General features: G+C 36.8%; 2 protein-coding genes across 2 annotated transcripts in view; one reads left to right on the forward strand and one right to left on the reverse strand.

The window, feature by feature from the left end:
• Nucleotides 1–23,713, forward strand: part of LOC126183625 (synaptotagmin-14) — a 614,192-nt gene that overhangs the window by 422,775 nt on the left and 167,704 nt on the right. The gene's annotated exons all lie outside the window — the stretch shown is intronic.
• LOC126177169 (transcription factor Ken-like) lies at nucleotides 10,656–16,533 on the reverse strand. The gene is made up of 2 exons (XM_049924435.1): nucleotides 15,928–16,533; nucleotides 10,656–14,156 (listed from the first exon to the last, which is right to left on the reverse strand). The coding sequence occupies exons 1-2, from the start codon at nucleotides 16,412–16,414 to the stop codon at nucleotides 13,381–13,383; spliced, it is 1,263 nt and encodes a 420-aa protein (XP_049780392.1). The 5' UTR covers nucleotides 16,415–16,533; the 3' UTR covers nucleotides 10,656–13,380.

A 23,713-nucleotide genomic window follows, 5' to 3' on the forward strand; every position in this document is an offset into this window, starting at 1 on the left:
TCCACAGATTCTGAAAAGCCCTCTACATCATTAGATGTACAGTCTTTATGTTTCAGCAAGAGATGTATTTGATCGATCTTCAGAGTATAAAAAATCTGAAAGCAATAGTTATTTTCTGAATGTGTTACAAAAATCTGATCAAGAATTATTGAAAGAAAGATCTTTATATCTCTGCAGATCCGTAACAACCATAAATTCACAAAGAAGCTTCAAAGTCAGGTACAAATTTTTACATCTCCAATAATGTTCACCCTGAGGATGACAAATATTATGCATCAGAATTAAATATTTCTAAATGCATTCAAGAAATATTAAGCACTGAGTGAGAAAGGCCATTCTGGTAACTCCTGTCCAGGTAGAAACCTAACACAGGCTTCCTGGTGCAGATACATGCATTAGGCAGAGAGAGAGAGAGAGAGAGAGAGAGAGAGAGAGAGAGAGAGAGAGAGAGTGTGTGTGTGTGTGTGTGTGTGTGTGTGTGTGTAAGTAAGCCTTTTGGTCGAAAGCCCACATGTTTAGCAGTCTTTTTGGTATGCAGCCACTTAACATCTCACTGAAATGGTGAGTAGCAAACCATCCTTTTCACTTTTCATTTCTGCATTTTGTGAAGTGCACAATTTTACATTTCTGAAAATTCAAAGCTAGCAGCAAATCTCCACACCACTTTGAAATACTACCAAGATTTCACTACATATTTGTGCAGATTTTTCCAGACGGGACTTCATTACAGATAACTGCATCTGCAAAAGTTCTGAGCATACCATTAACACTGTGTGCTGGATCATTAATATACAACATGAAAAGCAAGGACATCCTTCCTCAGGTCATGCCTGCATTTCTACACCTGTCAATGACATTCCTCAAAGAGAATGTTTTGCCTTCCCTGCCACAAAATCTTCATTCCAGTCACAAATTTTGTTTCATAGTCTATATGATCATACTTTCATTAATAAGCAACAATGTATGAGTCGAACACTTTTCAGAAGTCAAGAAATACTGTTCCGGGTGATTGCCTTCATCCATAGCTTTCGGGATACCGTGATACAAAAGTGCAAGTCGGGTTTTGCATAGCAATGTTTTCGGAATCTGTGCTGGATGGCATGGAGGACATCTTTAGTTCAATACATCTCATTACATCTGAAATGTCCTAAGATTCTACAACAGGTGGATGTCAATAATATCAGATTGTAGATTTATTATTATTATTATTATTATTATTTCTATTTTTCTCAGACCTTAGGTCTGGTTAAAAATGGAAAGTGACGCGGACCTTCATCAAGCGTGACTTCCTTTTAACTTTACGGTATATGTTACATTGTATTTAGGAACTTTTGGATTATTGAACACGTATCAATAATTACGGATTTCTGTAGTTGTATATATACGTTTGGATGTAGCTGTATTGCATTGATGTACTGGTGGATATTGTCTGGTATGACTCCTGTAGTTGATAGTATAATCAGTATAATGCCAACTTTATCCTGATGCCACATGTCCTTGACTTCCTCAGCCAGTTGGATGTATTTTTCAATTTTTTCTCCTGTTTTCTTCTGTATATTTGTTGTATTGGGTATGGATATTTCGATTAGTTGTGTTAATTTCTTCTTTTTATTGTTGATTATGATGTCAGGTTTGTTATCTGGTGGTGTTTTATCTGTTATAATGGTTCTGTTCCAGTATAATTTGTATTCATCATTCTCCAGTACATTTTGTGGTGCATACTTGTATGTGGGAATGTGTTGTTTTATTAGTTTATGTTTTATGGCAAGTTGTTGATGTATTATATTTGCTACATTGTCATGTCTTCTGCCGTATTGTGTGTTTGTTAGTATTGTACATCCACTTGTGATGTGATCTACTGTTTCTATTTGTTGTTTGCAAAGTCTGCATTTATCTGTTGTGGTATTGGGATCTTAAATAATATGCTTCATGTAATATCTGGTGTTTATTGTTTGATCCTGTATTGCAATCATGAATCCTTCCGTCTCACTGTATATATTGCCCTTTCTTAGCCATGTGTTGGATGCGTCTTGATCGATGTGTGGCTGTGTTAGATGATACGGGTGCTTACCATGTAGTGTTTTCTTTTTCCAATTTACTTTCTTCATATCTGTTGATGTTATGTGATCTAAAGGGTTGTAGAAGTGGTTATGCAATTGCAGTGGTGTAGCCAATGTATTTATATGAATGATTGCTTTGTGTATTTTGCTAGTTTCTGCTCGTTCTAGAAAGAAATTTCTTAAATTGTCTACCTGTCCATAATGTAGGTTTTTTATGTCGATGAATCCCCTTCCTCCTTCCTTTCTGCTTAATGTGAATCTTTCTGTTGCTGAATGTATGTGATGTATTCTATATTTGTGGCATTGTGAATGTGTAAGTATATTGAGTGCTTCTAGGTCTGTGTTACTCCATTTCACTACTCAAAATGAGTAGGTCAATATTGGTATAGCATAAGTATTTATAGCTTTTGTCTTGTTTCTTGCTGTCAATTCTGTTTTCAGTATTTTTGTTAGTCTTTGTCTATATTTTTCTTTTAGTTCTTCTTTAATATTTGTATTATCTATTCCTATTTTTTGTCTGTATCCTAGATATTTATAAGCATCTGTTTTTTCCATCGCTTCTATGGAGTCACTGTGGTTATTCAATATGTAATCTTCTTGTTTAGTGTGTTTTCCCTTGACTATGCTATTTTTCTTACATTTGTTCCAAAAGCCATATTTATATCATTGCTGAATACTTCTGTTATCTTTAGTAATTGGTTGAGTTGTTGATTGGTTGCTGCCAGTAGTTTTAGATCATCCATGTATAGCAAATGTGTGATTTTGTGTGGGTATGTTCCAGTAATATTATATCCATAATTTGTATTATTTAGCATGTCGGACAGTGGGTTCAGAGCAAGACAGAACCAGAAAGGACGTAATGAGTCTCCTTGGTATATTCCACACTTAATCTGTATTGGCTGTGATGTGATATTATTTGAATTTGTTTGGATATTAAGTGTGGTTTTCCATTACTATGTTTAGGAACTGTATCAATTTAGGATCTACTTTGTATATTTCCAATATCTGTAGTAACCATGAGTGGGGTACACTATCAAAAGCTTTTTGGTAATCAATGTATGCGTAGTGTAGCGACCTTTGTTTAGTTTTAGCTTGATATGTCACCTCTGCATCTGTTATCAGTTGGTCTTTACATCCTCGTGCTCCTTTGCAACAGCCTTTTGTTCTTCATTTATAATTTTGTTCTGTGTTGTATGTGTCATTAATTTCTGTGTAATGACTGAAGTTAATATTTTGTATATTGTTGGTAGGCATGTTATGGGGCGATATTTTGCTGGGTTTGCTGTGTCTGCTTGATCTTTAGGTTTCAGATAAGTTATTCCATATGTAAGTGTATCAGGGAATGTGTATGGGTCTGCAATGTTACTGTTAAATAATTTAGTTAGATGTGAATGTGTTGAGGTGAACTTCTTTAGCCAGAAATTTGCTATTTTATCATTTCCAGGGGCTTTCCAATTGTGCGTAGAATTAATTGCTCGGGTGACTTCATGTTGCAAAATTATCACTTCAGGAATTTGTGGTATCATCTTGTATGAGTTTGTTTCTGCTTGTATCCACCGTGCATGCCTGTTATGTTGTACCCGGTTTGACCATATGTTGCTCCAGAAGTGTTCCATGTCTGTTATGTTTGGTGGATTGTCTATTTTAATGTGTGTGTTATCTATTCTCTGGTAAAATTTCTTTTGCTTTGTATTGAATGTTTGGTTTTGTTTCCTTCTATTTTCACTTTTTTTGTATCTTCTAAGTCGTTTGGCCAATGCTTGTAATTTCTGCTTCTTTTCATCTAATTGCTCTATTGCTTCCTGTTGTGAGATTTTACCTAACCTTTTTCGTTTTTTGTCTGATATTTCATTTCTTATAAATTGTGTTAGCTGTCTGATGTCTTTTCTCAGTTTTTCTATTCTGATCTGTAGCCTGTGTTGCCATGCTGGTTTTGTGGGTTTCTTCTGTGTGTTGGTTGGTTCTGATCTCTGCCTAGTGTGTATACTTAGTGTAGTGAGTGCTCCTACATAAACCAGTAGTTGTAACTCTTCCATAGTTGTATTTTCATTTATTTTGTTGTGTATGATTGTGTTGATAGTAGTTGTTGTTGTTGTTTCGACTTGTGGGTTATTTGGTGGTCTATGCAAGAATGGTCTAATGTCTGTATTTGTGTCTTTGTATTCTATATATGAGGCACTGAGAGCACAAGCGGACTAACCCCGGAGAAGTCAATATGGAGGAAACAGGTCTCATAATACGGGCCCACAAATAATGTATGTTTGTGATACATTGCAGCCTTGTAACATGCATATGATGTAACTGTGGTTTTATTGAACAATATTTTGACATAGATAAATTACAAAAGTACTATATAGTAGAATATTAGCAGTTTTGTTGTGGCTTAGTCCATTTTCGCTCCAAGTAGTTGAACATTCTCAATGACAGGTCCGTTAGTACGCTGATGCATGTGACAATAGTATTCATTACTAGTATACATTGTACACATTACATGTACCATTTTACATTGGTTTCTGTAATGTTACGCATTGTGTTACATTTCAAAATCACCCACAGGCAATGTTTCTACAGCATTTGATGACGTTTGTAAAGTTTTGTAGAAATCATGATGAAGTGGAGGTACATACGGAAGCAAACTTAGCAGATCCTTCTTTTTTGCCTCTGTAATTACATTTCCATTAGGATAAAGCAGTTCGAGATTGCTGATGCATGTGGATGTTCGTTTGGCCACATCAATTTCCTGAAATGGCTCTTGGTTTTGGTTCGAGTATTTATACAATATTTTGAATCTGTTGGTTGCTTCATACCGCAGCCACTGTATGTTCAACCATTGTACTTTACAATTGCCAGAAGACATTTTTCGATTCGTGATGTTTCTTTCGAGTTGTTTTGTTGAAAAGAAACATTCCGCATTCATATTAATTACCTTGAATGGATTCCTTTTTCTGGCACTCACTACCACATCATTCCAGTGTTTAGGACGGTAAATAGTAGGAAAATACTTTTTTCGTTTCTGAACTAAGCCAAAATCCTGATCACAGGGCAGGTACGAGTGTCCGCTAACTAAAAATTTATGGTCTATTTCCTTCACAGAGAACTCTGAGCTGTTGACAATGTATTGACACAGTACAGCAACCTTTATGTTTCTATTCTGGCCTCCGCACTGATCAGAGTACATAATTAGTTTTTCAGTCCTGACAAAATTGCGTATGAAGTACAACAAACAAGAACCAATTTCTTGTGGCCCTCTCGACGCAATGGATTCATGCCACAGAAACATGTATACATCATCATTGTGCATATTGTGGATGCCAAAGCAATATGTCCACAACTGACGTTTGTAATAGCAAACTCCAGTTGAGATGATCGGTGTAGGCAAAGTTTTCATCAAATCAAATGTTATCACTGTAACGTTACCATCTGATTTGCTAAGCAATGTATCACTATGTAAACCTGCCCGTGCATACTCAGCTTTTTGCTGATGGAATTCACGTTCTGCAATTAACTCCGTCCTCTCCTTATCATTATCGGCAGCTGTTATTTTTACCTGCAAAGCATCACATGTTCGACAAGAGTCGGACACTGGTGGATGAAATGACAAATTGAAGTTTTCGTAAAAAATTTTGCGGAAAATAAAATGAGAAACGGGCATTTGCTCCTCTGCACAGTACAGTGAATACATGACTGATAAATTTAAATCTGGTCCTAAATACTTTCTACCGTTATTTTTATGATACGCATAATGGCTTTCATACGCCGGGAATTTTTCTATGAAACGTTTTACTACATCAACTTTGTGGCGAGGTGTTTTATTACCAGGTTCACCTTTACCTCTACCATCACGAGGAGGGGTGGCTTTTTCCCCTTTATTCTTGAGTACCCTATCGATTCTTCCAGCAGATACGGCTAAAGTATTCTGAAAGAATCTTTTGCACACCCTCGTTTCAGACCCATTTGAATTGAGCAAGTAATACAATCTCGTCTTCTCCCTACGTGAATGTTGCTGACCTACGTAAGACCGTGCTTTATCAACGACTTTAATCATGGTAAACAGGAAAGCCGACTGCAGATCGTGGCTGCCTAAATTATAAAACTCATTGAACACTTGTTCCTGCTGTTCTTCGTTGATGTGTTTGTGGCACTCATACCGGCACGTACACTCGCTGATTTTCCGCAATTCCTTTCGAGGTACAAGGTTACCCTTACGGTTTACATACTCTTGACCTAGAGCTCTCCGTTCTTTCCTAACGTTACGAAGCCATTTATCTTCGTTTCTAAGGCGCTTCTTTCCTCGGCTCCGTACCACGGCATCGTCGTTCGTCTCTGGCACGTCCTCTGGAACAGTTGTTGCTGCAGCCGTGCTCGCTCTCGCGTCTCCCGGCACGTCCCCATCGGACGCAGACATCTCTGTAATAACAATATCCATCCCTCAATGTAATATTAACTACACTACAGTAATGGTCAACGTGTGCATTGGTATCCACAGGCGAAGCAATTGCTCAACACAACTCGGCGGGCGGTAAAACATTGTTGTACACATAACATTACAAGTGATCGTTACTTGATTACACAAAATAGCAATACATAAAGTATTGTTTGTATGTCCACGTGGTCACTGGTCCAATACGTTGTTCCACACTAAATACACAAGTCTTTCGTTCGCCGGCGTCACGCGCAATGGCAGTGGACGGAGAGCATAGAGCACAAATGGACTATGACGCATAGTCCACCCCTGCTCTCAACGGTATCTATCGGCGGTTGAGTGCAACAGCAATGTTTACGTTGCTACATTAGACAAACCTTCAGATAAACAAACAGATCAACATGCATTGCATAATACTCGTATACTGTTATCACAACATGTCAATACCTCAAATTCACAAAAAGTGTGGGTTAGTCCGCTTGTGCTCTCAGTGCCTCATATGTCAACTGAAATTTTTCTTCTATATCTAACATATGTGTCACTTCATGTTCTATTTGTGCTTGTTCGGGTGGCTGTCTTAAGATTTAGTTTTCCTCTGATTGTTTAATTGACGCGTTTTGTTCTTTGTTTGTTTTCTCTGGGATGTTTGAGTCAATTACTGTATTTTCTTCTTCTTCTAATTGCACATTATTTTGTTCCAGTATTTGTTGTACTTGTTTGATGTTTTCTAATTCTGACTGGGGTATCCTGTTATTTTTTATTATTACACGGATCTGATCAGCTAGTCATTCTGTTAAAAAAATTAATTCCGGGTATCTGGTAATAAATGTTGTGTATACTTGTGATCTGTATCCAGTTGTGTTGGTTCCTAGGTTTGTTGCTTGGTAATAACAGAACATGAGGTGTCGATTAACTTCATCTGACCATCTCATCCTCTGTCTTTGTTTTCCTTCTAGAGTGGTTGCAGGAAGCATATCCTGCAAAACACCTCTATTTGGATTTAAATCATTTTCCAGTTGGCTAGCAGTGTCGTTACCATTGTAGGCGGGCATAGGGTTCAAGCGTAGTCCCCGACCATGACGGCACTTGTTGACGGCGCTTGTCCGAGGCTTCTTTAGTTCTGTCCTGAACCAAGTAATCACACGAAAAGGGGGGTTAGCCCTATTAGTGGTTCGTTCTTTTAGTCGCCTTTTACGACTGGCAGAACATACCGGAGGCCTATTCTTTTCCCGGGCCTCCACGGAGTTTATTATTATTATTATTATTATTATTTCAGGTGCACTGCCTGTAGACGTGTGACCCGTGCAGTACTTTGAATGTCTTCTAGCACCTCATATTACCAATACCTTTATCTAAGACTGAAAATACGAATAAGATACCTTCATTTTCTATTGTTCTTCCTTCCAATATGAGTATTACACTTAAAAATTACTTCAATGGTGATATTCCTTCCCTTTCTCTGATTGTGATTTGAACACTGTTTCAGTGTGGTTCCTTATTTTGTTCCACACTTACATTTAAAGCTGAGAAACATATTTCCTACAGCAGATACTTTCAAGAGCATCATTAATATTTCATTTACAGGAAACATGGCTTTCCTCTGCAAAAATAATGAATAGTATGTCTAAAATTTGCTATGTTCATCTAGGCAAATTATGATTATTCCGAATGTGCAAAATCTGTACATCAGTGCTACGAGCACAACACAAACAACACAATGACCTACAGAGAACCAATCATCATATGTGACAATCAACTGTGATTCTGAACACACATGTAATGTTAAAAATAAATGGGTCTTCACACACAGTAACCTAAAAGGCCACAGGGGAACATAGGTTGACAGGATTAGGTGCCTTTGGGCTTACAAAATATAAAATTAATTCCATCAAAAATCATTGACTTAGTATAACAGTATGTAGCCAGGTTTGCAACTGAACTGACAATTTCTTGGTGGCACAGAACAGTACACTAGTAACTACACATATTGTGTTAGTTTCAATCAAAGACCTCTTACAGCTTAGGGTGGCCTCTGATTAAAATTGTACCCAATATCAATCTAATCTTGACCAATCGAGTGAGGTAAAATTTGGCAACAACATCTTAATATATTGTCATGATTCTGAAATTGAATCCATGAATATATTAGACAAGGAGCTTACAAAAAGAGAAACTAACAATCATTTTTCCATACCTCTTCTCCAAGCGGAATGGGGAAAATGTCAATACAGAAGGACAAGTAAATGTATGACAAATCAGGGACAAAGTGTTGAGATTCACTTCAAGAGCAGCTGAAATGGACAAATACTCAAGACCTGTTAAAGAAACTACCTATGCCTTCACAGCGATCTACGGAAGCAACAAAATTCTTAACACTGAGTGAATGGGGATTTAAACTATGGATCTCCATAATCTGGCTAAACTAACTACTCCAGGGGGCCATGCCAACCAGTTTTAAATCACTAACAACACTTATTTAGCTTACAGCACTTAAAACTTCCATGTCTGTAACAGTAAAATTGACAACTGTACAAGCAACTGAATTTGTATGACAGTGATATAAAAAGAGTTTACCATATTACAAATGAGCACACTAGCTGACTCGCTCATTCACGCTGCCAGCACCAAGAACACACATAAAGGTACCAACTAGCCGAACACAAGTAGCTCTGATGCTGAATCTTTCGAGTGTGGACATATTAGTTCCAGATTTTCACAGTGGTAAATTCTTGGCTTGCTAATGTTCTAATATGTCCCACCTTACACTCATTCAAAGCACAAACAGAGCTGTGTGTTGTTGGTGTAAGCACGCTAAGCCCAACAGAGCTGCAACAACAATAGGAGCAATATACGAAACATTCGAAACTTGACAACTCCTCCTGCTCCACTGATGACTTTCTGAGTAGATACTCACTACATCAACATGGGGGTTCCCAAACCTGATTTCATAAACCAGTTTCCCAATACCACATCTGGTTGGTCATGTAAACACTCCATTATTGACTCTTGGACATGTAGTTCTAGATTCTGGATTTCCTTTGCTACAATCAATTTTTGCTCCATTGTAAATGTACAAATGTTTTTGAAATGTGCTTGGGCTGTCAGGTAACATACTGTTTTTAAAATTTTTCAAATAACTTAGACAGAATTAATTTTTATGCAATGAAGGTGAAACAGAAATAATAGACAGGGAATGTTTACCTTTGGTATATAAGTAAAAAAAAAAACCTACTGTTCTGACTACATAAAAACCAGAATAGGTGATTTCCAGAGGTCACAGGTGTCAAAAAAAAACAAGAATCAGGAAATCGATATTTGACTGGCCTAGAACAGCAGCTTCTGGTCTTAACATTTAAACATGTCAGTCAAAAATATTTCCAAAGTTCAGTTTCCATCTTCCAGCAGTTGTCTCTCGTGTAAATACAGCAACTACGAATGTGAGTGTGGCACATTTAGCAAATTTTGTTGCAGACTGAAAACAAAAAAAAAAAAAAAAAATCAGTAATGTAAATGGAAACATGTAGCCAGAGAAAATGTATATTATTTGTCAATCTACTGACATCACACATTATTGTGGGTTGTTGCAAAAATGATCCATGGAAGATGGGGGAAAAAAAAAAGTGTGATAAAATGACAAGCTTTGTATGGGAGACCCACTTATACCTGTTATCTATAAGCCTTCAGTTGTGAACCATTGACATGAAAAATTACAAATTTTAATTTTATTTTATTTAAGGTAGTGAAAAATGTATGTCCAATTCCAATTAGTTGCCTCATCCCAAACTAATTTGTGTTGCCTAATCTATAACCTCACATGACAAATTTTCTTACCTGAATGTACACTATTCTCTTACAATTTCTCCTCCGCCATAGTTTGTAGTTCTTCACAACAGTATACAACACAACTTTCACAAGACAAACTGTCACACTTCTCACACAAATTGTCATCAACTCGAGTTTTTTTTACAATTTATTCCACCTACTCTGGGGCACTGTAAGGAAATTAAATGTAATACATCAAACAGCTTGGTGTATATGAGTATACTCTCCACATTTTAATACAAGGGGAAAAATATTCTGCTGAAAGTACTATGAACAACCATATTGTCAATGAGAAAAAAAAACTATTTTAAAATTTCCGAGGATCAAAGGATAAGTAAAACACGCAGTAATAACTTTTGCAATAACTGCAATTTATTCATTAACACACTGTCCTCTGAGTTCAGAGCATCTCATCTAGTGAAGAACCCTGTTCCCTTATCCACAAAGAAAAGAAACTTCTTTCCAAATTTCCATAATAATCCTTTATCAGAAACAAGTATAACATTCATCCTAAGACTCTGCTGCTACATATGCAGAATGTACGCATCTGAGACGCTTTAAACTATTCATGAATCTTAATGTGAGTGTTCCATTGTCACTGGCAAATCAGTAATGTTTACATTATCAAATTTAAATTAATGTGGCCACTAATTAACACTTAAAAAAATACTGGAACTGCCCTCAACTCAGGTTATAATTTGCGGAATTTAGTTTTTAATACAAATATTTTGTCATTGCAAGAGACCTTTCTTGCTTTGCTACAAGATATATGACTACAGTCACTTAAAATATTTACCAGTAAACATCTTTATGTTTGAATAAAACACAAAGATCACTCTTACCAACACTTAATAAAATTTCCCTTTGTCCCTTGAAAATTAATCACATGTAAATCCACTTTTGTATGCTTCCCTAATTTTTACAGACTCAGTATGTTACAGGGTCTACATGAAGTCTCCCTATGGACATATTTTGCTATTTATTTACGAGTCTTGTGCCAAATAATTTTTCACAAAAAGAAATTGTGGTATTTTCTTATAATGAACAGGGATCACATGCCAAATAAGGTTAAAACACACACACAATAACAAAAATGCCTACAATAAAATAACAATAAGAGATGAAAACAAGAATGGTAAAAAAAAGACCTGATGAAAATAAATTACATGAAAAGTTGACAGCCAACTTCTCTTTAAAAGAAGGAAAAAAAAAAAAATCATTAGACTGTAAAGGATAAGACTGGCGAATGCGGCTACATTGTCTGGGGATGGGTAATATCCATTAGTTAGTACTTGATTTCCCCATCAAACATCTCACATGTGAAAATACTCACACAATACATATTTCATAAATAACAGAGAGACTGTCTGTTTAATCCTCAGGTTGCACAAAAACGGTGAAAATTATGTACTTCATAGTTATGGGCACAAGGAAAAAGCCAGTGTTTCCTTTCACTGTCAGTATCCACTGTTTACAACTAATGCATGCTTGAAATGGAAACTGTAAGGGTTATGAGGACTTAAACAATTTTCAATGTAGATGTGTGAGCATAAATAACAACACAAGACCAAGGAGCTAAAAGTAACAGATAAACCAAACTTCTTGCACCAATTTGTCACTAGTTGAGAAACCCAGGCACAGACAGAGAAGTTGAAACTGCAATCCAGTAAGATGATTAAGCCTTATATCCATAATGACAATCATTATCTGCACAATCACTGCACTGTATGTGTGGATAAAAACATCCGTGTCTACAGTGTTGAAATAAAATGTATTCTAATCATCAATAACATGGACAATGAGGACAAGAGTGATTCACTGGGCACAGCACTGCTGGACATAATGACCATCCTCTGACTGGAACATTAGCTATCACTAATGTGGAGACCTAGAGTTTAAAGTGTACAGTGTCGGAAACTCCATAAGGCTGTTTGCAGAAAATTCTTTTGCGTATAGGAATGTTGCAACGTTAGAAAAACAGCATAATGCAGGTGAACTTGTAAAGGATAAACACTGTAAGGACTGGCAGTTAAAGTTTATATAAATAAAAGCAATAAGCTGAACATAGACAGACACATTACTGTTCAGTTACATGACAGGAGAACATTGGAAACTGTAAGAACCACAAAAAATTTAACACAATATTGACTGTTCACTCTAAAATGACTCGATGAGGAGGTGGGGGCGGCTGATAGGCGTAACCATTTCAATAGAAGTCAGAAGATTGTGTCTGGGACTTCAGATCAATATTCACTTGTTTCCAGTTGTTAAATTTCAATACTGCGTGCTAGCACATTGACATTGTAACGTAACTGTTTCCATGTTAACTTTGCACTATGATTACAGCCACATACAGAGGATATCCCCTTGTCAGTATTAAATTTTAATAATATAGTTTCATTTTCAAGTATTTAGCCACACACAGTATAGTGTTATCTGTTAACGAAGGCAGAGTCAGTTAGCTCACTAATAAAGCTGTGGGTATCTCAAAAACAGCTATAAATATACTCTGACCCTCCACCAAGCCTTCTTAGAATCAACAACTAGTATACCCAGCAAGAGTGGAATAACCACATAAAACTAGTAGTAAGGAAATCAGATCTGAGATTCACTGCAAAGGCTCAGGGACATGTGATTTTTCAAAATGGAAATGGGCAATGTATTTGTGCCCTATGCTTTATTTTAGACAGCTGGCTACCTCGAGTAATGACATAAGAGTGTACACACAGGAAATTTTGGCCACGAAACACACACCCATCATTAGGTGCTCTGTATGTCCCCAATGCAACATTCCTGTAGTTGCAATCCCAGTATAATTAAAAGGCTATCGATAAGAATAATTACCAACATAAAATAAGTTTTAGCATTAAAAATCCAGTACATCTCAAACCAATAGAATGGTTGACTGAATGAGTGCATGCTTTACTACATGACCAAAATTTCGTAGAAAGTAAAAATGCTAATGTCTAATGGTAAGAAATTATCAATGAATATTGAGATAAAACATGATTAACAAAATTCACTTTGTGGAAGTTACAGGTAACACTTTCGTGCATATCCGCTCCTGAATAAAACTTACCTCCCAGTTCCCTCACTATTTTTTCTCTTCTTTGAACGTACAGATTTTTGAACTGATTGTGTTTTACTATGGCCTTTTGAGTTACTCTGTCTACTGCTACTTTTCACATGTGGTGATAGTTTTATTTTATGAGAAGTGGCACCTGGTAGTTCTGGCAGCTTCTTGTGAACAGAAGATGAATTCAAAATCTGTGTTAAATGCGTCTTTTGTACACCTGCCTCACTATGGAGTTTTTTCATTTTTGCTTTTGACTGTTTCTTTATTTGATGATATGCACTTTGTTCTGTGGCTTTTGACTGTTTCACAGTTTGGTGAGTACTTGATTTTTGATGAGCAAAGTGAGAGTTGCTGCTATGAAAAATATCTTGTTCAACAGACATTGGCACTGAAGGCAAGGAATGCATGCGAGATGTTTCATTACTTTGTGATGATTTTCGCACTGAACTTTCAGCATGGCACACATTTAAATCTGTATGAGTATCACTGTGTGAGCACATCACTTTTCTCCAAGAGCCACCACTACTTGTGGCATCAGAATACATAACACTTTCACTAGTCTCCAAACTCATCTGTGTATGTTCCTCTGTTTGAGAATAATCACTGTCAGTAAGACTATGCTGTATATTCCTAACATCCAGATTCTGTACTGTGTTTTGAATATCATTACTAGGTACAGGCTGCGTCAGTTGAATATTTTGACAGTCTTCACAGTCTTCTATCTTTGGTACTATGGATGCAAAGGCACTGCTTGTATCAGGTATCTTCGCTGGTGCTGGAACATACAGATTTCACTTAACAGTCTCTCAAGCAGTAGCACAGAGTCAAAATTAGGAAAGTGCAATACAAACCTACAGACAGAGAGGAAACATTATCCATATGTTTTCTTTCTATTGCTTTTTTTCAGATTAATGTTGATCAAATATTTGCAGTTGCTGTGTCATGTTAAACTATATTAGAATAATAAATAAAAATATAGTCCATCACTACATAAGTAAATCATTAAAAATTACCAGAAAAAAGAAATCCTGTTAACCTCGACAGAGTCAACCTATGAAAGTGAAAATAACCTTACACATGTGTGTCAAATTATTCTCTGATTTTATAAGCAACACCTATAAATGGAGTAGGAATATGTATGTCAAGCAGAATTCTCCAAATTATCATTCATTACGAGACGGAAAAATATTACAACAGTGAAATATGTTTTACGATTTTTTCTTCGCATGCCCTTTTCAATATAAAAACCAATAAAGTCAGTCTGGCAATGTACAGGTGTATAGTTTTTTTCTTGCATTCAATGTTCTATTTACAAGCCCTAAAAAGCTGAAATTCAACTCTGTTTAATACATTTATATAGGAATAAAATAGTTACTCCACCACTTTTTAATGTTTTTGTTGCTTGGTCCATAACTCTGGATTAATAGACCCTTGTAAAATTTACTATTGCAGTTAGTACCAATTTGTGATTCGTACCAACCTGGTATTGCCAATATAGGGTGAAAAAGAGGACATTTTGTTCTTGTTTTGTATGTGACATAACACTGAAGACCTCTTAATGTAATTAACTAGTGCATAAACTATAATTTATCACTGCCTCTGAATGAAATTAGAGTAGTAAAATTTACGATTATTTAGTACAATCTGTAGCAACAAGTACATAGAGCACTAGAAACCATGTGTCATCACTGGACCCCAAGTTTGTTTATATACATTTGGGCCAAGATATACGAATGACAGGGAAACTTTGGTTTAATTCCACTTAAATATAAACATAGATATCTCTGTGCACAGCATTTATTCTGGAGCTGTTTCAACACACTGCAAGTCAATACAGTTGGAATATTATATAAACCATATGCATCCCTACAGATGAACCTGGCAGATTACAAGAAACCCATTCGAGGTTTCTTACCATTAAATAAAGACCACCGAGACAAATGAAAGACTTTCTGTTGCATTCTGCTTCATGAGCGAAAGTGTACTTATCTATAGTACTGTTACAGATTAGAACAAAATGTGCTTACGTTAAAACTGTATCTCGATCAAAACAATTGCTGTCACAAACTATGAATAAAAACATTTGCAGTTGTTGAGTTGTAGGGAAGCTAGAGTCCTTGAAAATGAAAAAAGGAAAGAATTTACGCCGCTATAGTGCTATTCTCTACACCCCCAAATACAACATGTAAATCACAAGTGTTTCTGTAGAAAACCGAGGCTGTGTTCGATGTGTTATCCACATCAAACTTATAATTTATCACCGAATCATGCAGCATTTGTTAAATACTTGAGACACACATACACGAGAGTTTAGTACTTCGGCGCTTTCAAAATGAATTTGAAGTCCATGACTTATAAAGATGTTGCAGCGCGCGATGTTGGCATTTTATGCTCCGATTTTTTTTTAATAAATTAAGTAGCTCACATTTTTAAATGATTGCTAATTGTGTGTGTCACTCCAATGTTAAATGGCCAAAAACATCTAAGTTTGATTTTCTGTCGTGAAAGGACAGTTCGGTAATTATGGAATTATTGGTAATACTCACTATGGAAAGCTTCTCTGGAAGACACGAGCGAAGACGAAGTACGTATTCCGCGTTCTGTATTTGCGATTGGGTTTGCTTCGATGTCAGTTGCTTTCGACGTTTGCGAGTAATGAGACTCATTTAATACCTTTACCACGTCGGCACCAGGGAAATTCATACCTAGCCCATTACAAAGCTCCCGGAATTCTCCTAGTTCTTCCCATGTAAGTTTCATAATACCTTCGCAGAGGAACGTCAGCAACAGAGTAACAATATTATAATCGAAATCAGGTAAAAACAAGGTAGCCATATCATCGGAATTGTTCATTTCTTCAATAACAGCCTTTAGAAACGGGCTAGCTGAAGCCAGTATTAACTTGTGGGAATACACAGTCTTTTTGTTCTTGCATACAAGTTTCACATCCACAAACGAATGTTGTTGCACAAAATCATTAACTGCGTTCATGGTTAAGCCATAGTGTCTGGGACAGTAAAATTGGCAAGCCATGGCAGAAGTTATCTCCTCTTCAATACCAAGCGCTTCGCCCCCTTCCTTCTAATTTCAATACAATTTGCCGCGTTCACCGACCGGCGGGCAGCGACCTATAATAATCACTTTGGCGCAGATAAAACTCAACGCTGCCGCCAAGGAAGTTACACTGCGAAGATGGCTACACATCATGTTTGCTGCGGCATGCATGAAGGCAGGCCCACATGCAACGATCTGTCTGCACGATAGTCTGCGCAAAACACTTCTGCGCAGACAGATCGTAGCGGAAGGACGGGAGACCTGCGCATGAGTAACTTTCAGAAATTTTCATCTATTTCTGAAAAATTTGGACTCCTTGTTGTGCTATCTGTCAGACAGGGGGAAGCAAATTATTATTTGTGGGGACTTCAATGTAGATTCTATGAAAGAGGGTAATAGGAAAAATGACCTTGAAGTATTACTCGGTTCTTTCAATTTGACACCCGTTATTGATTTTCCTACTCGGGTGGTAAAGGATAGCAGCTCACTGATAGATAACTTCTTTATAGACCAAGATAAGTTTAACCAGATAAATGCTCAGCCTGTTGAGAATGGTCTTTCTGATCATGGTGCACAGCTAGTTACAATATATGACATAGCTCCATTCAGCAATACGAAACAGTCCTCCAAAGTAGTACGTTCAGTCAACGATTCAACAATTGCAAATTTCAGGGAAAGCCTACAGCAGTTAGACTGGGATGAGGTGTACCGTGAACCTGATGCAAATTTAAAATATAATTTATTTCATGACATTTTTGTAAATGCATTTGAAAACTGCTTCCCCAAGAAAATAGTTAAATATACTCGTAAGAAACATCATAACAAACCATGGCTTACTAAGGGTATAAAAATATATTGTAACCGGAAAAGGGAAATGTATCTGACAGCAAGAAAGAGTAGTGACCCAGAAACTATCAAACATTATAAAAACTACTGTGTTATATTAAGAAAAGTTATTAAAAAATCCAGAAGTATGTGTATCATGTCTGAAATCAGCAACTCTGATAATAAAATTAAAACAATTTGGAATATTATTAAAAGAGAAACAGGTCAACCATGAGCACAGGAAGACAGTATTACCATCAAATTGAATGAAAACTTTACGAACAAAAAGTCAGAAGTTGAAAATATTTTTAATAATCATTTTCTAAATGTTGTGGATATAGTAGGATCCAGGTGTTCATTAGAAGATGCTAGGCTGTTAATGGAAGAGGCCATACCTATGCAATTTGATACAATTGAAATCTCACCCACTTCTCCCTCTGAAATTAGAAAAATAATAAACTTGCTTAAAAACAAAAACTCACATGGAATTGATGGCATTTCCAGCAAAATACTAAAAGCTTGTTCTCAACAGATAAGTAAGATTCTCAGCCACCTGAGTAATAGCTCTCTGGAACAGGGCATTTTTCCTGATAGACTGAAATATGCTATTGTTATACCTTTGCATAAAAAGGGGGATAGATCTGATGTCAACAATTACCGTCCAATCTCCCTTCTAACAGCTTTATCCAAAATTTTTGAGAAAGTAATGTATTCAAGAGTAGCTTCACATATCTGTAACAATGAAGTACTAACAAAATGTCAGTTTGGTTTCCAGAAAGGTTTTTCAACAGAAAATGCCATATATGCTTTCACCAATCAAATTTTGAATGATCTGAATAACCGAACACCACCCATTGGGATTTTTTGTGATCTCTCAAAGGCTTTTGATTGTGTAAATCATGAAATTCTGCTAGACAAGCTCAAGTATTGTGGCATGAGTGGGACAGTGCACAAATGGTTTAATTCGTACCTAACTGGAAGAGTGCAGAAAGTTGAAATAAGTAGTTCTCATAATATGCAAAGATCAGCACATTCCTCAAACTGGGGAACTATCAAGAACGGGGTTCCACAAGGGTCAGTCTTGGGTCCTTTGTTGTTCTTAATATATATTAATGACTTGCCATTCTATATTCATGAAGAGGCAAAGTTAGTTCTCTTTGCTGATGATACAAGTATAGTAATCACACCTGACAAACAAGAATTAACTGATGAAATTGTCAATACTGTCTTTCAGAAAATTACTAAGTGGTTCCTTGTAAATGGACTCTCACTGAATTTTGATAAGACACAGTACATACAGTTCCGTACAGTGAATGGTATGATGCCATTAATAAATATAGACCTTAATCAGAAGCATATAGCTAAGGTAGAATATTCCAAATTTTTAGGTGTGTCCATTGATGAGAGATTAAATTGGAAGAAACACATTGATGATCTGCTGAAACGTTTGAGTTCAGCTACTTATGCAATAAGGGTCATTGCTAATTTTGGTGATAAACATCTTAGTAAATTAGCTTACTACGCCTATTTTCACTCGTTGCTTTCATATGGCATCATATTTTGGGGTAATTCATTACTGAGGAATAAAGTATTTATTGCACAAAAGCGTGTAATCAGAATAATAGCTGGAGTCCACCCAAGATCATCCTGCAGACATTTATTTAAGGATCTAGGGATATTCACAGTAGCTTCTCAGTATATATACTCTCTTATGAAATTTGTTGTCAACAACCAAACCCAATTCAAAAGTAATAGCAGTGTGCATAACTACAATACTAGGAGAAAGGATGATCTTCACTATTCAAGATTAAATCTAACTTTGGCACAGAAAGGGGTGAATTATACTGGCACTAAAGTCTTTGGTCACTTACCAAATAGTATCAAAAGTCTGACAGATAACCAACAAGTATTTAAGAAGAAATTAAAAGAATTTCTGAATGACAACTCCTTCTACTCCATAGAGGAATTTTTAGATATAAATTAAAAAAAATTAAAATAAATAAATAAATAAATAAATAAATAAATAAAAAACACAAAAAACTGAAAGAGTTGTTATATTAACTTAAGTATGTTGTTAAATTAACTTAATTATGTCATGTTTTGGAAAATTTGACTCGTTCCACATCATTACGAAATATCGTATTCATGATCCATGGAACTAGTATTAATCTAATCTAATCTAATCTTTCTTTTTTAATGCAATGTAAAGGAGTCACACATGTTTGTGGAGAATTAAGACCAAGGATTGCAGCTATCGACATAAGAAAGCAGCTGCTTATTATTTTTTAATAGAGAATACAAGAGCAGCTGACCCCACCATAAACAAGAAAATTGCTGAAACTTCCTGGCAGATAAAACTCTGTGCTATACCGAGACTTGAATTCGGTACCTTTGCCTTTCGCGTGCAAGAGCTCTATCGCCTGAGCTACCCAAGCACGACTCACTGTGGCAGAAGGAAGCAGTGAGGAAGGGTCCTGAGTTGTGCTTGAGTAGCTCAGTCAGCATGTGAAAACTGCCGTCGATTAACGAGCGACTGTCTAGGCCAACAAGAAATTTTATTGAGGAGAGAAATATGACAGCTGACAAATAGTGTTTGCAGACTTGTATCTCTGTTCTTGAAGGTATTTGAAATTTGTCTTCGCGTCTACACTGCCGAAAGCTATTAATACACCCTTTTAGAGGTTTCCAGTTGACTCACAATTTATTGTTGCAACAGTATATGTGGAGTACATCAAATAATTTGTTACAGGTCAGTAGAATAAGCAATTCTAAGGTACCAGGTGTTGCCCATGTTGAAAAATCCATTTTAGTGCATGGTATACCCTCCACAGGCGACATTGCAGGCGCTGGTTCTGGAATCCATTCGATTGAATAGATGATGTATAATATCCTAGGATACTTTATGCCATGCCTGCTAGACCTGTTCGCTTATTTCTGTATGAAATATTGGCTGAAGAGTCGTATGAGTTACTTCTTGTCCCATCATATCCCTCATGTGCGCGATAAGTGACAAATTCGGGGATTGTGCTGACCAGGGAAGTAGTTGTAGGTGTTGCAGAGGGCTCAGAGTTGCACAGGCTGAGTGTAGATGAACAGTATCCTGATGGAACAACACATCACTTTGCTGCTGCAAGAATGGCAAAAGAATGGGTCTAATAACATTCTGCATGTACTGAGCGCTGGTTAACATATCCTCCATAAACACCAAAGGTGAATGAGAGTTGTAACTTATTGCATCTCAGACTATTTAAGGCATGCTGTGAGGCCAGTCTGTCTTGGATGAATGAACTCTACAAGATAAATGTCACCAGGTCCACGTCGTAGGTGCAAACGACCGTATTTTGCTTGCAGGTAGAATCTGCTTTCATTGCTGATTACCATGGTGCATCATTCTATCTTCCAAGTGATCCTCTGATGGCACCAGTAGAACAGTGCATATTGATGCCGTGCCATAAGACAGGCTAGAGGTGAGTAAACCCATAGTCCCATTGCTAATAACCAGTTCACAAAGGTTTGTGTTGACATGCCTGAGCTCACAAGCTGTCTTATCTATGCTGTAGTAGCTGTACGATCTACCATTGCTACCCTTACAATACGACGATCATGGTGGGCATCTGTGCTGTGCAGACATCCAGAGTCTTGTCTAAGTGTTTGAGAATGTTCACGTGACCACTGATTCCAGCATCATTGAACGTCAGACACAGCACATCCAACTGGTGTGGCATTTCTCCAAAATGACCATTCCGCCACCTGTGGGGCCACAATCTGATCCATTCAAACTCACTCAGTTGGCTGTAGAAGTTCCTCTCTGGGGCATAGTTGCCTGCTTGCTTGACAAATTTACACCACACTGAATGTTCTGGCTGTGAGCATTCCCTAATAAATGGTAGACACAGATGGCGCACAGGTAACTATGGCATCTGCTGGCAGAACTGTGAAAACATTATCAGTACAATTACTATCCTCCAGGTGGCATATGATATCATCAGATCAAAATTGATGTCATCTTTCCAGGTGTACTAATTTTTTTTTTCTTTTTTGGGCAGTGTACAAGAAAACTCGTAATTTGTAGCTACAAAGACGTTTTTTTTAAATACCTTCAATGATTACAAAGCTTTTACAGACAATATGGCCACACAAATGAAGAATTGTACCTCAGTGTCTGTCCAATTGTGCAAGTTAACACACACACACACACACACACACACACACACACACACACACATACACACACACCAGGGTCATAAAGAGCATGACCCTGTGCTCGAAGTCTTGACTGTATCAGATGTAGGTAATGATGTAGGGCCATTCATGAAATATTTTTGCCATTAAAATTTCTCAGTGTTGACCTGTCTGACGTGAAGAACAATGTAATGGGAGTCTCCAAAGGTTGACCTTCTTGTCGATTACAGCACTGTTGTTTTTTGAGTTTCACATCATTCTCATACCATTCTCATTGGTCTATCAATGAAACTTTGTATAGAGATCTATATTTTCTTCATACAAAATGCAGAAGATGGCTGAGAGATAAATTGTAGATCATTGTCTATGGAAATGCGTGTTGGAATCTTCCAAGTGCAAAAAATTGTTACATAGGCTTCATTGTTGTTTCTGTAGTAGAGAACTCAAAGCAGACTACAAATGGGAAATGTGGAAGGTGCATTCACGGCAATGATCCCCATGGTATGTAAATAAGGACTCCCAGAATGCAGGTGAAGGCATTCATTTGCAGAGTTTTCTAATGGTCATAATGGAGCAGTGTTAAAACATTTGTTACCTGCAATAATTTGTTGAGACATTGATATAATATAGACCTTATAACTGTAGTAGTTGTTGATGTGGTGTTCAGTTCAATGATTTACTTGATGCAGCACTCTTTATGCTAGTTTATACAGTGCAAGTCTTTTAACTGCTCTGCAACTACAGCAACCAATGTCCATTATGAACCTTCTAGTCTGTCTCTACAATTTCTACCTGCACACTTATTTCCATTAAAAAATTGATGATGTCTTGATGCCTCAAGGTGTGTCCTATCAACTGATCCCTTCTTTTTTTTCTCCAGTACAGTTAAGTACCATTTTATTACTTATTGATCTATACATCTAATCTTCAATATGCTTCTGTAGCAACACATTTCAAAAGCTTCAAATTTCTTCATGCCTAAACTGTTTATCATCCGCATTTCACTTCTTTATCAGGCCATACTCGAGTGAATACCTTCATATAGGACTTACTAGCATTTAAATTTGTAGTCATGTTAACAAATTTCTGTTTTTCAGAAACGCTTTTCTTGCTACTGCCAGTCTGCATTTTATATCCTGCCTTTGTCAGTCATCAACAGTTACGTGGCTGCCCAAATAGCAAAAGTCTTAGTGTTTAATTTTCTACTCCAATTCCCTCAACAATGCCTGATTTTATTCGACTACATTCAATTACCCTTGTTCTACTTTTGTTTGCCTTAATCTTACAATCTCTTTTCAAAGTGATATCCATTCTGTTCAGTTGATCTTCCTAGCTCTTTGGCATTTCTGACAAAGTTTTAATTTCATCATCAATCCTCATTGTTTTTATTTATTCTCCCTGTACTTTAATTATCTTTTCCAAATGTCTCCTTGATTTAATTTTCTGATTGCTCGATGTTCAGACTGCATACCATAACAATGAGGGTAGGCTAAAACTTTATGTCAGACTTTTCTAACTACTGTTCCTGTTTCATGACCTTCAATTCTTATAATTGCAGTCTGATACCTTCCACTCTCCGTATTTTATCCCCATTAGCTTCAGAATTTCAAAGACTGTATTCCAGCCAACACTGTCAAAAGCCTTGTCTAAATCTACAAGTGCTATAAATGTAGGTTTGTCGTTCTTCAGTCTAGCCATAGAGTCAGTATTGCACCAAGTGTTACTGTACTGGTTGATTCTGTGTTGGAGTTACAAACTGTTAGGGATGATGGAGAATGGAAAATATATCAGTCTGAAGTAAGGAACGCTAGAAAGGAAAAGTGCAATTCGAAAGGTGAAAGCTGTTTTGATGTCCCTGGCATTTGAATTCATGTACTGGTACTGTTGTTGCCAAGATTGTAGGCTAGCAGTCCCAACGAGCACTTACGTGTAGAGGTTGGGATAATAACCCAACTAATGCAATGCAGATGGCATACTGTGTACTGGTATGTGTAATTCTGGTGCACAATGTCTGTACTGTAGCAGACTGCACTCTGTGTTTACAAGTTAAAGTACTAACACACACGGTGATAGAGGTCACAGATATGATTTTTGTGTATCAACAAGAAAATGGCAGCAGTAGAGAAATGGAAAGGTTGTATGGAACTAAATACCTGCATACAACAGATCCAACATTCATCACATTTCCAAGAATGTTCCAGCAATTAAATGAAACAAGGCATTTGGTACTACAGTACAACAACCAATAAGAATGATGAACTATGCAGTCTC

The sequence above is a fragment of the Schistocerca cancellata genome, chromosome 1 (assembly GCF_023864275.1).
Source record: "Schistocerca cancellata isolate TAMUIC-IGC-003103 chromosome 1, iqSchCanc2.1, whole genome shotgun sequence".
Taxonomy (NCBI): domain Eukaryota; kingdom Metazoa; phylum Arthropoda; class Insecta; order Orthoptera; family Acrididae; genus Schistocerca; species Schistocerca cancellata.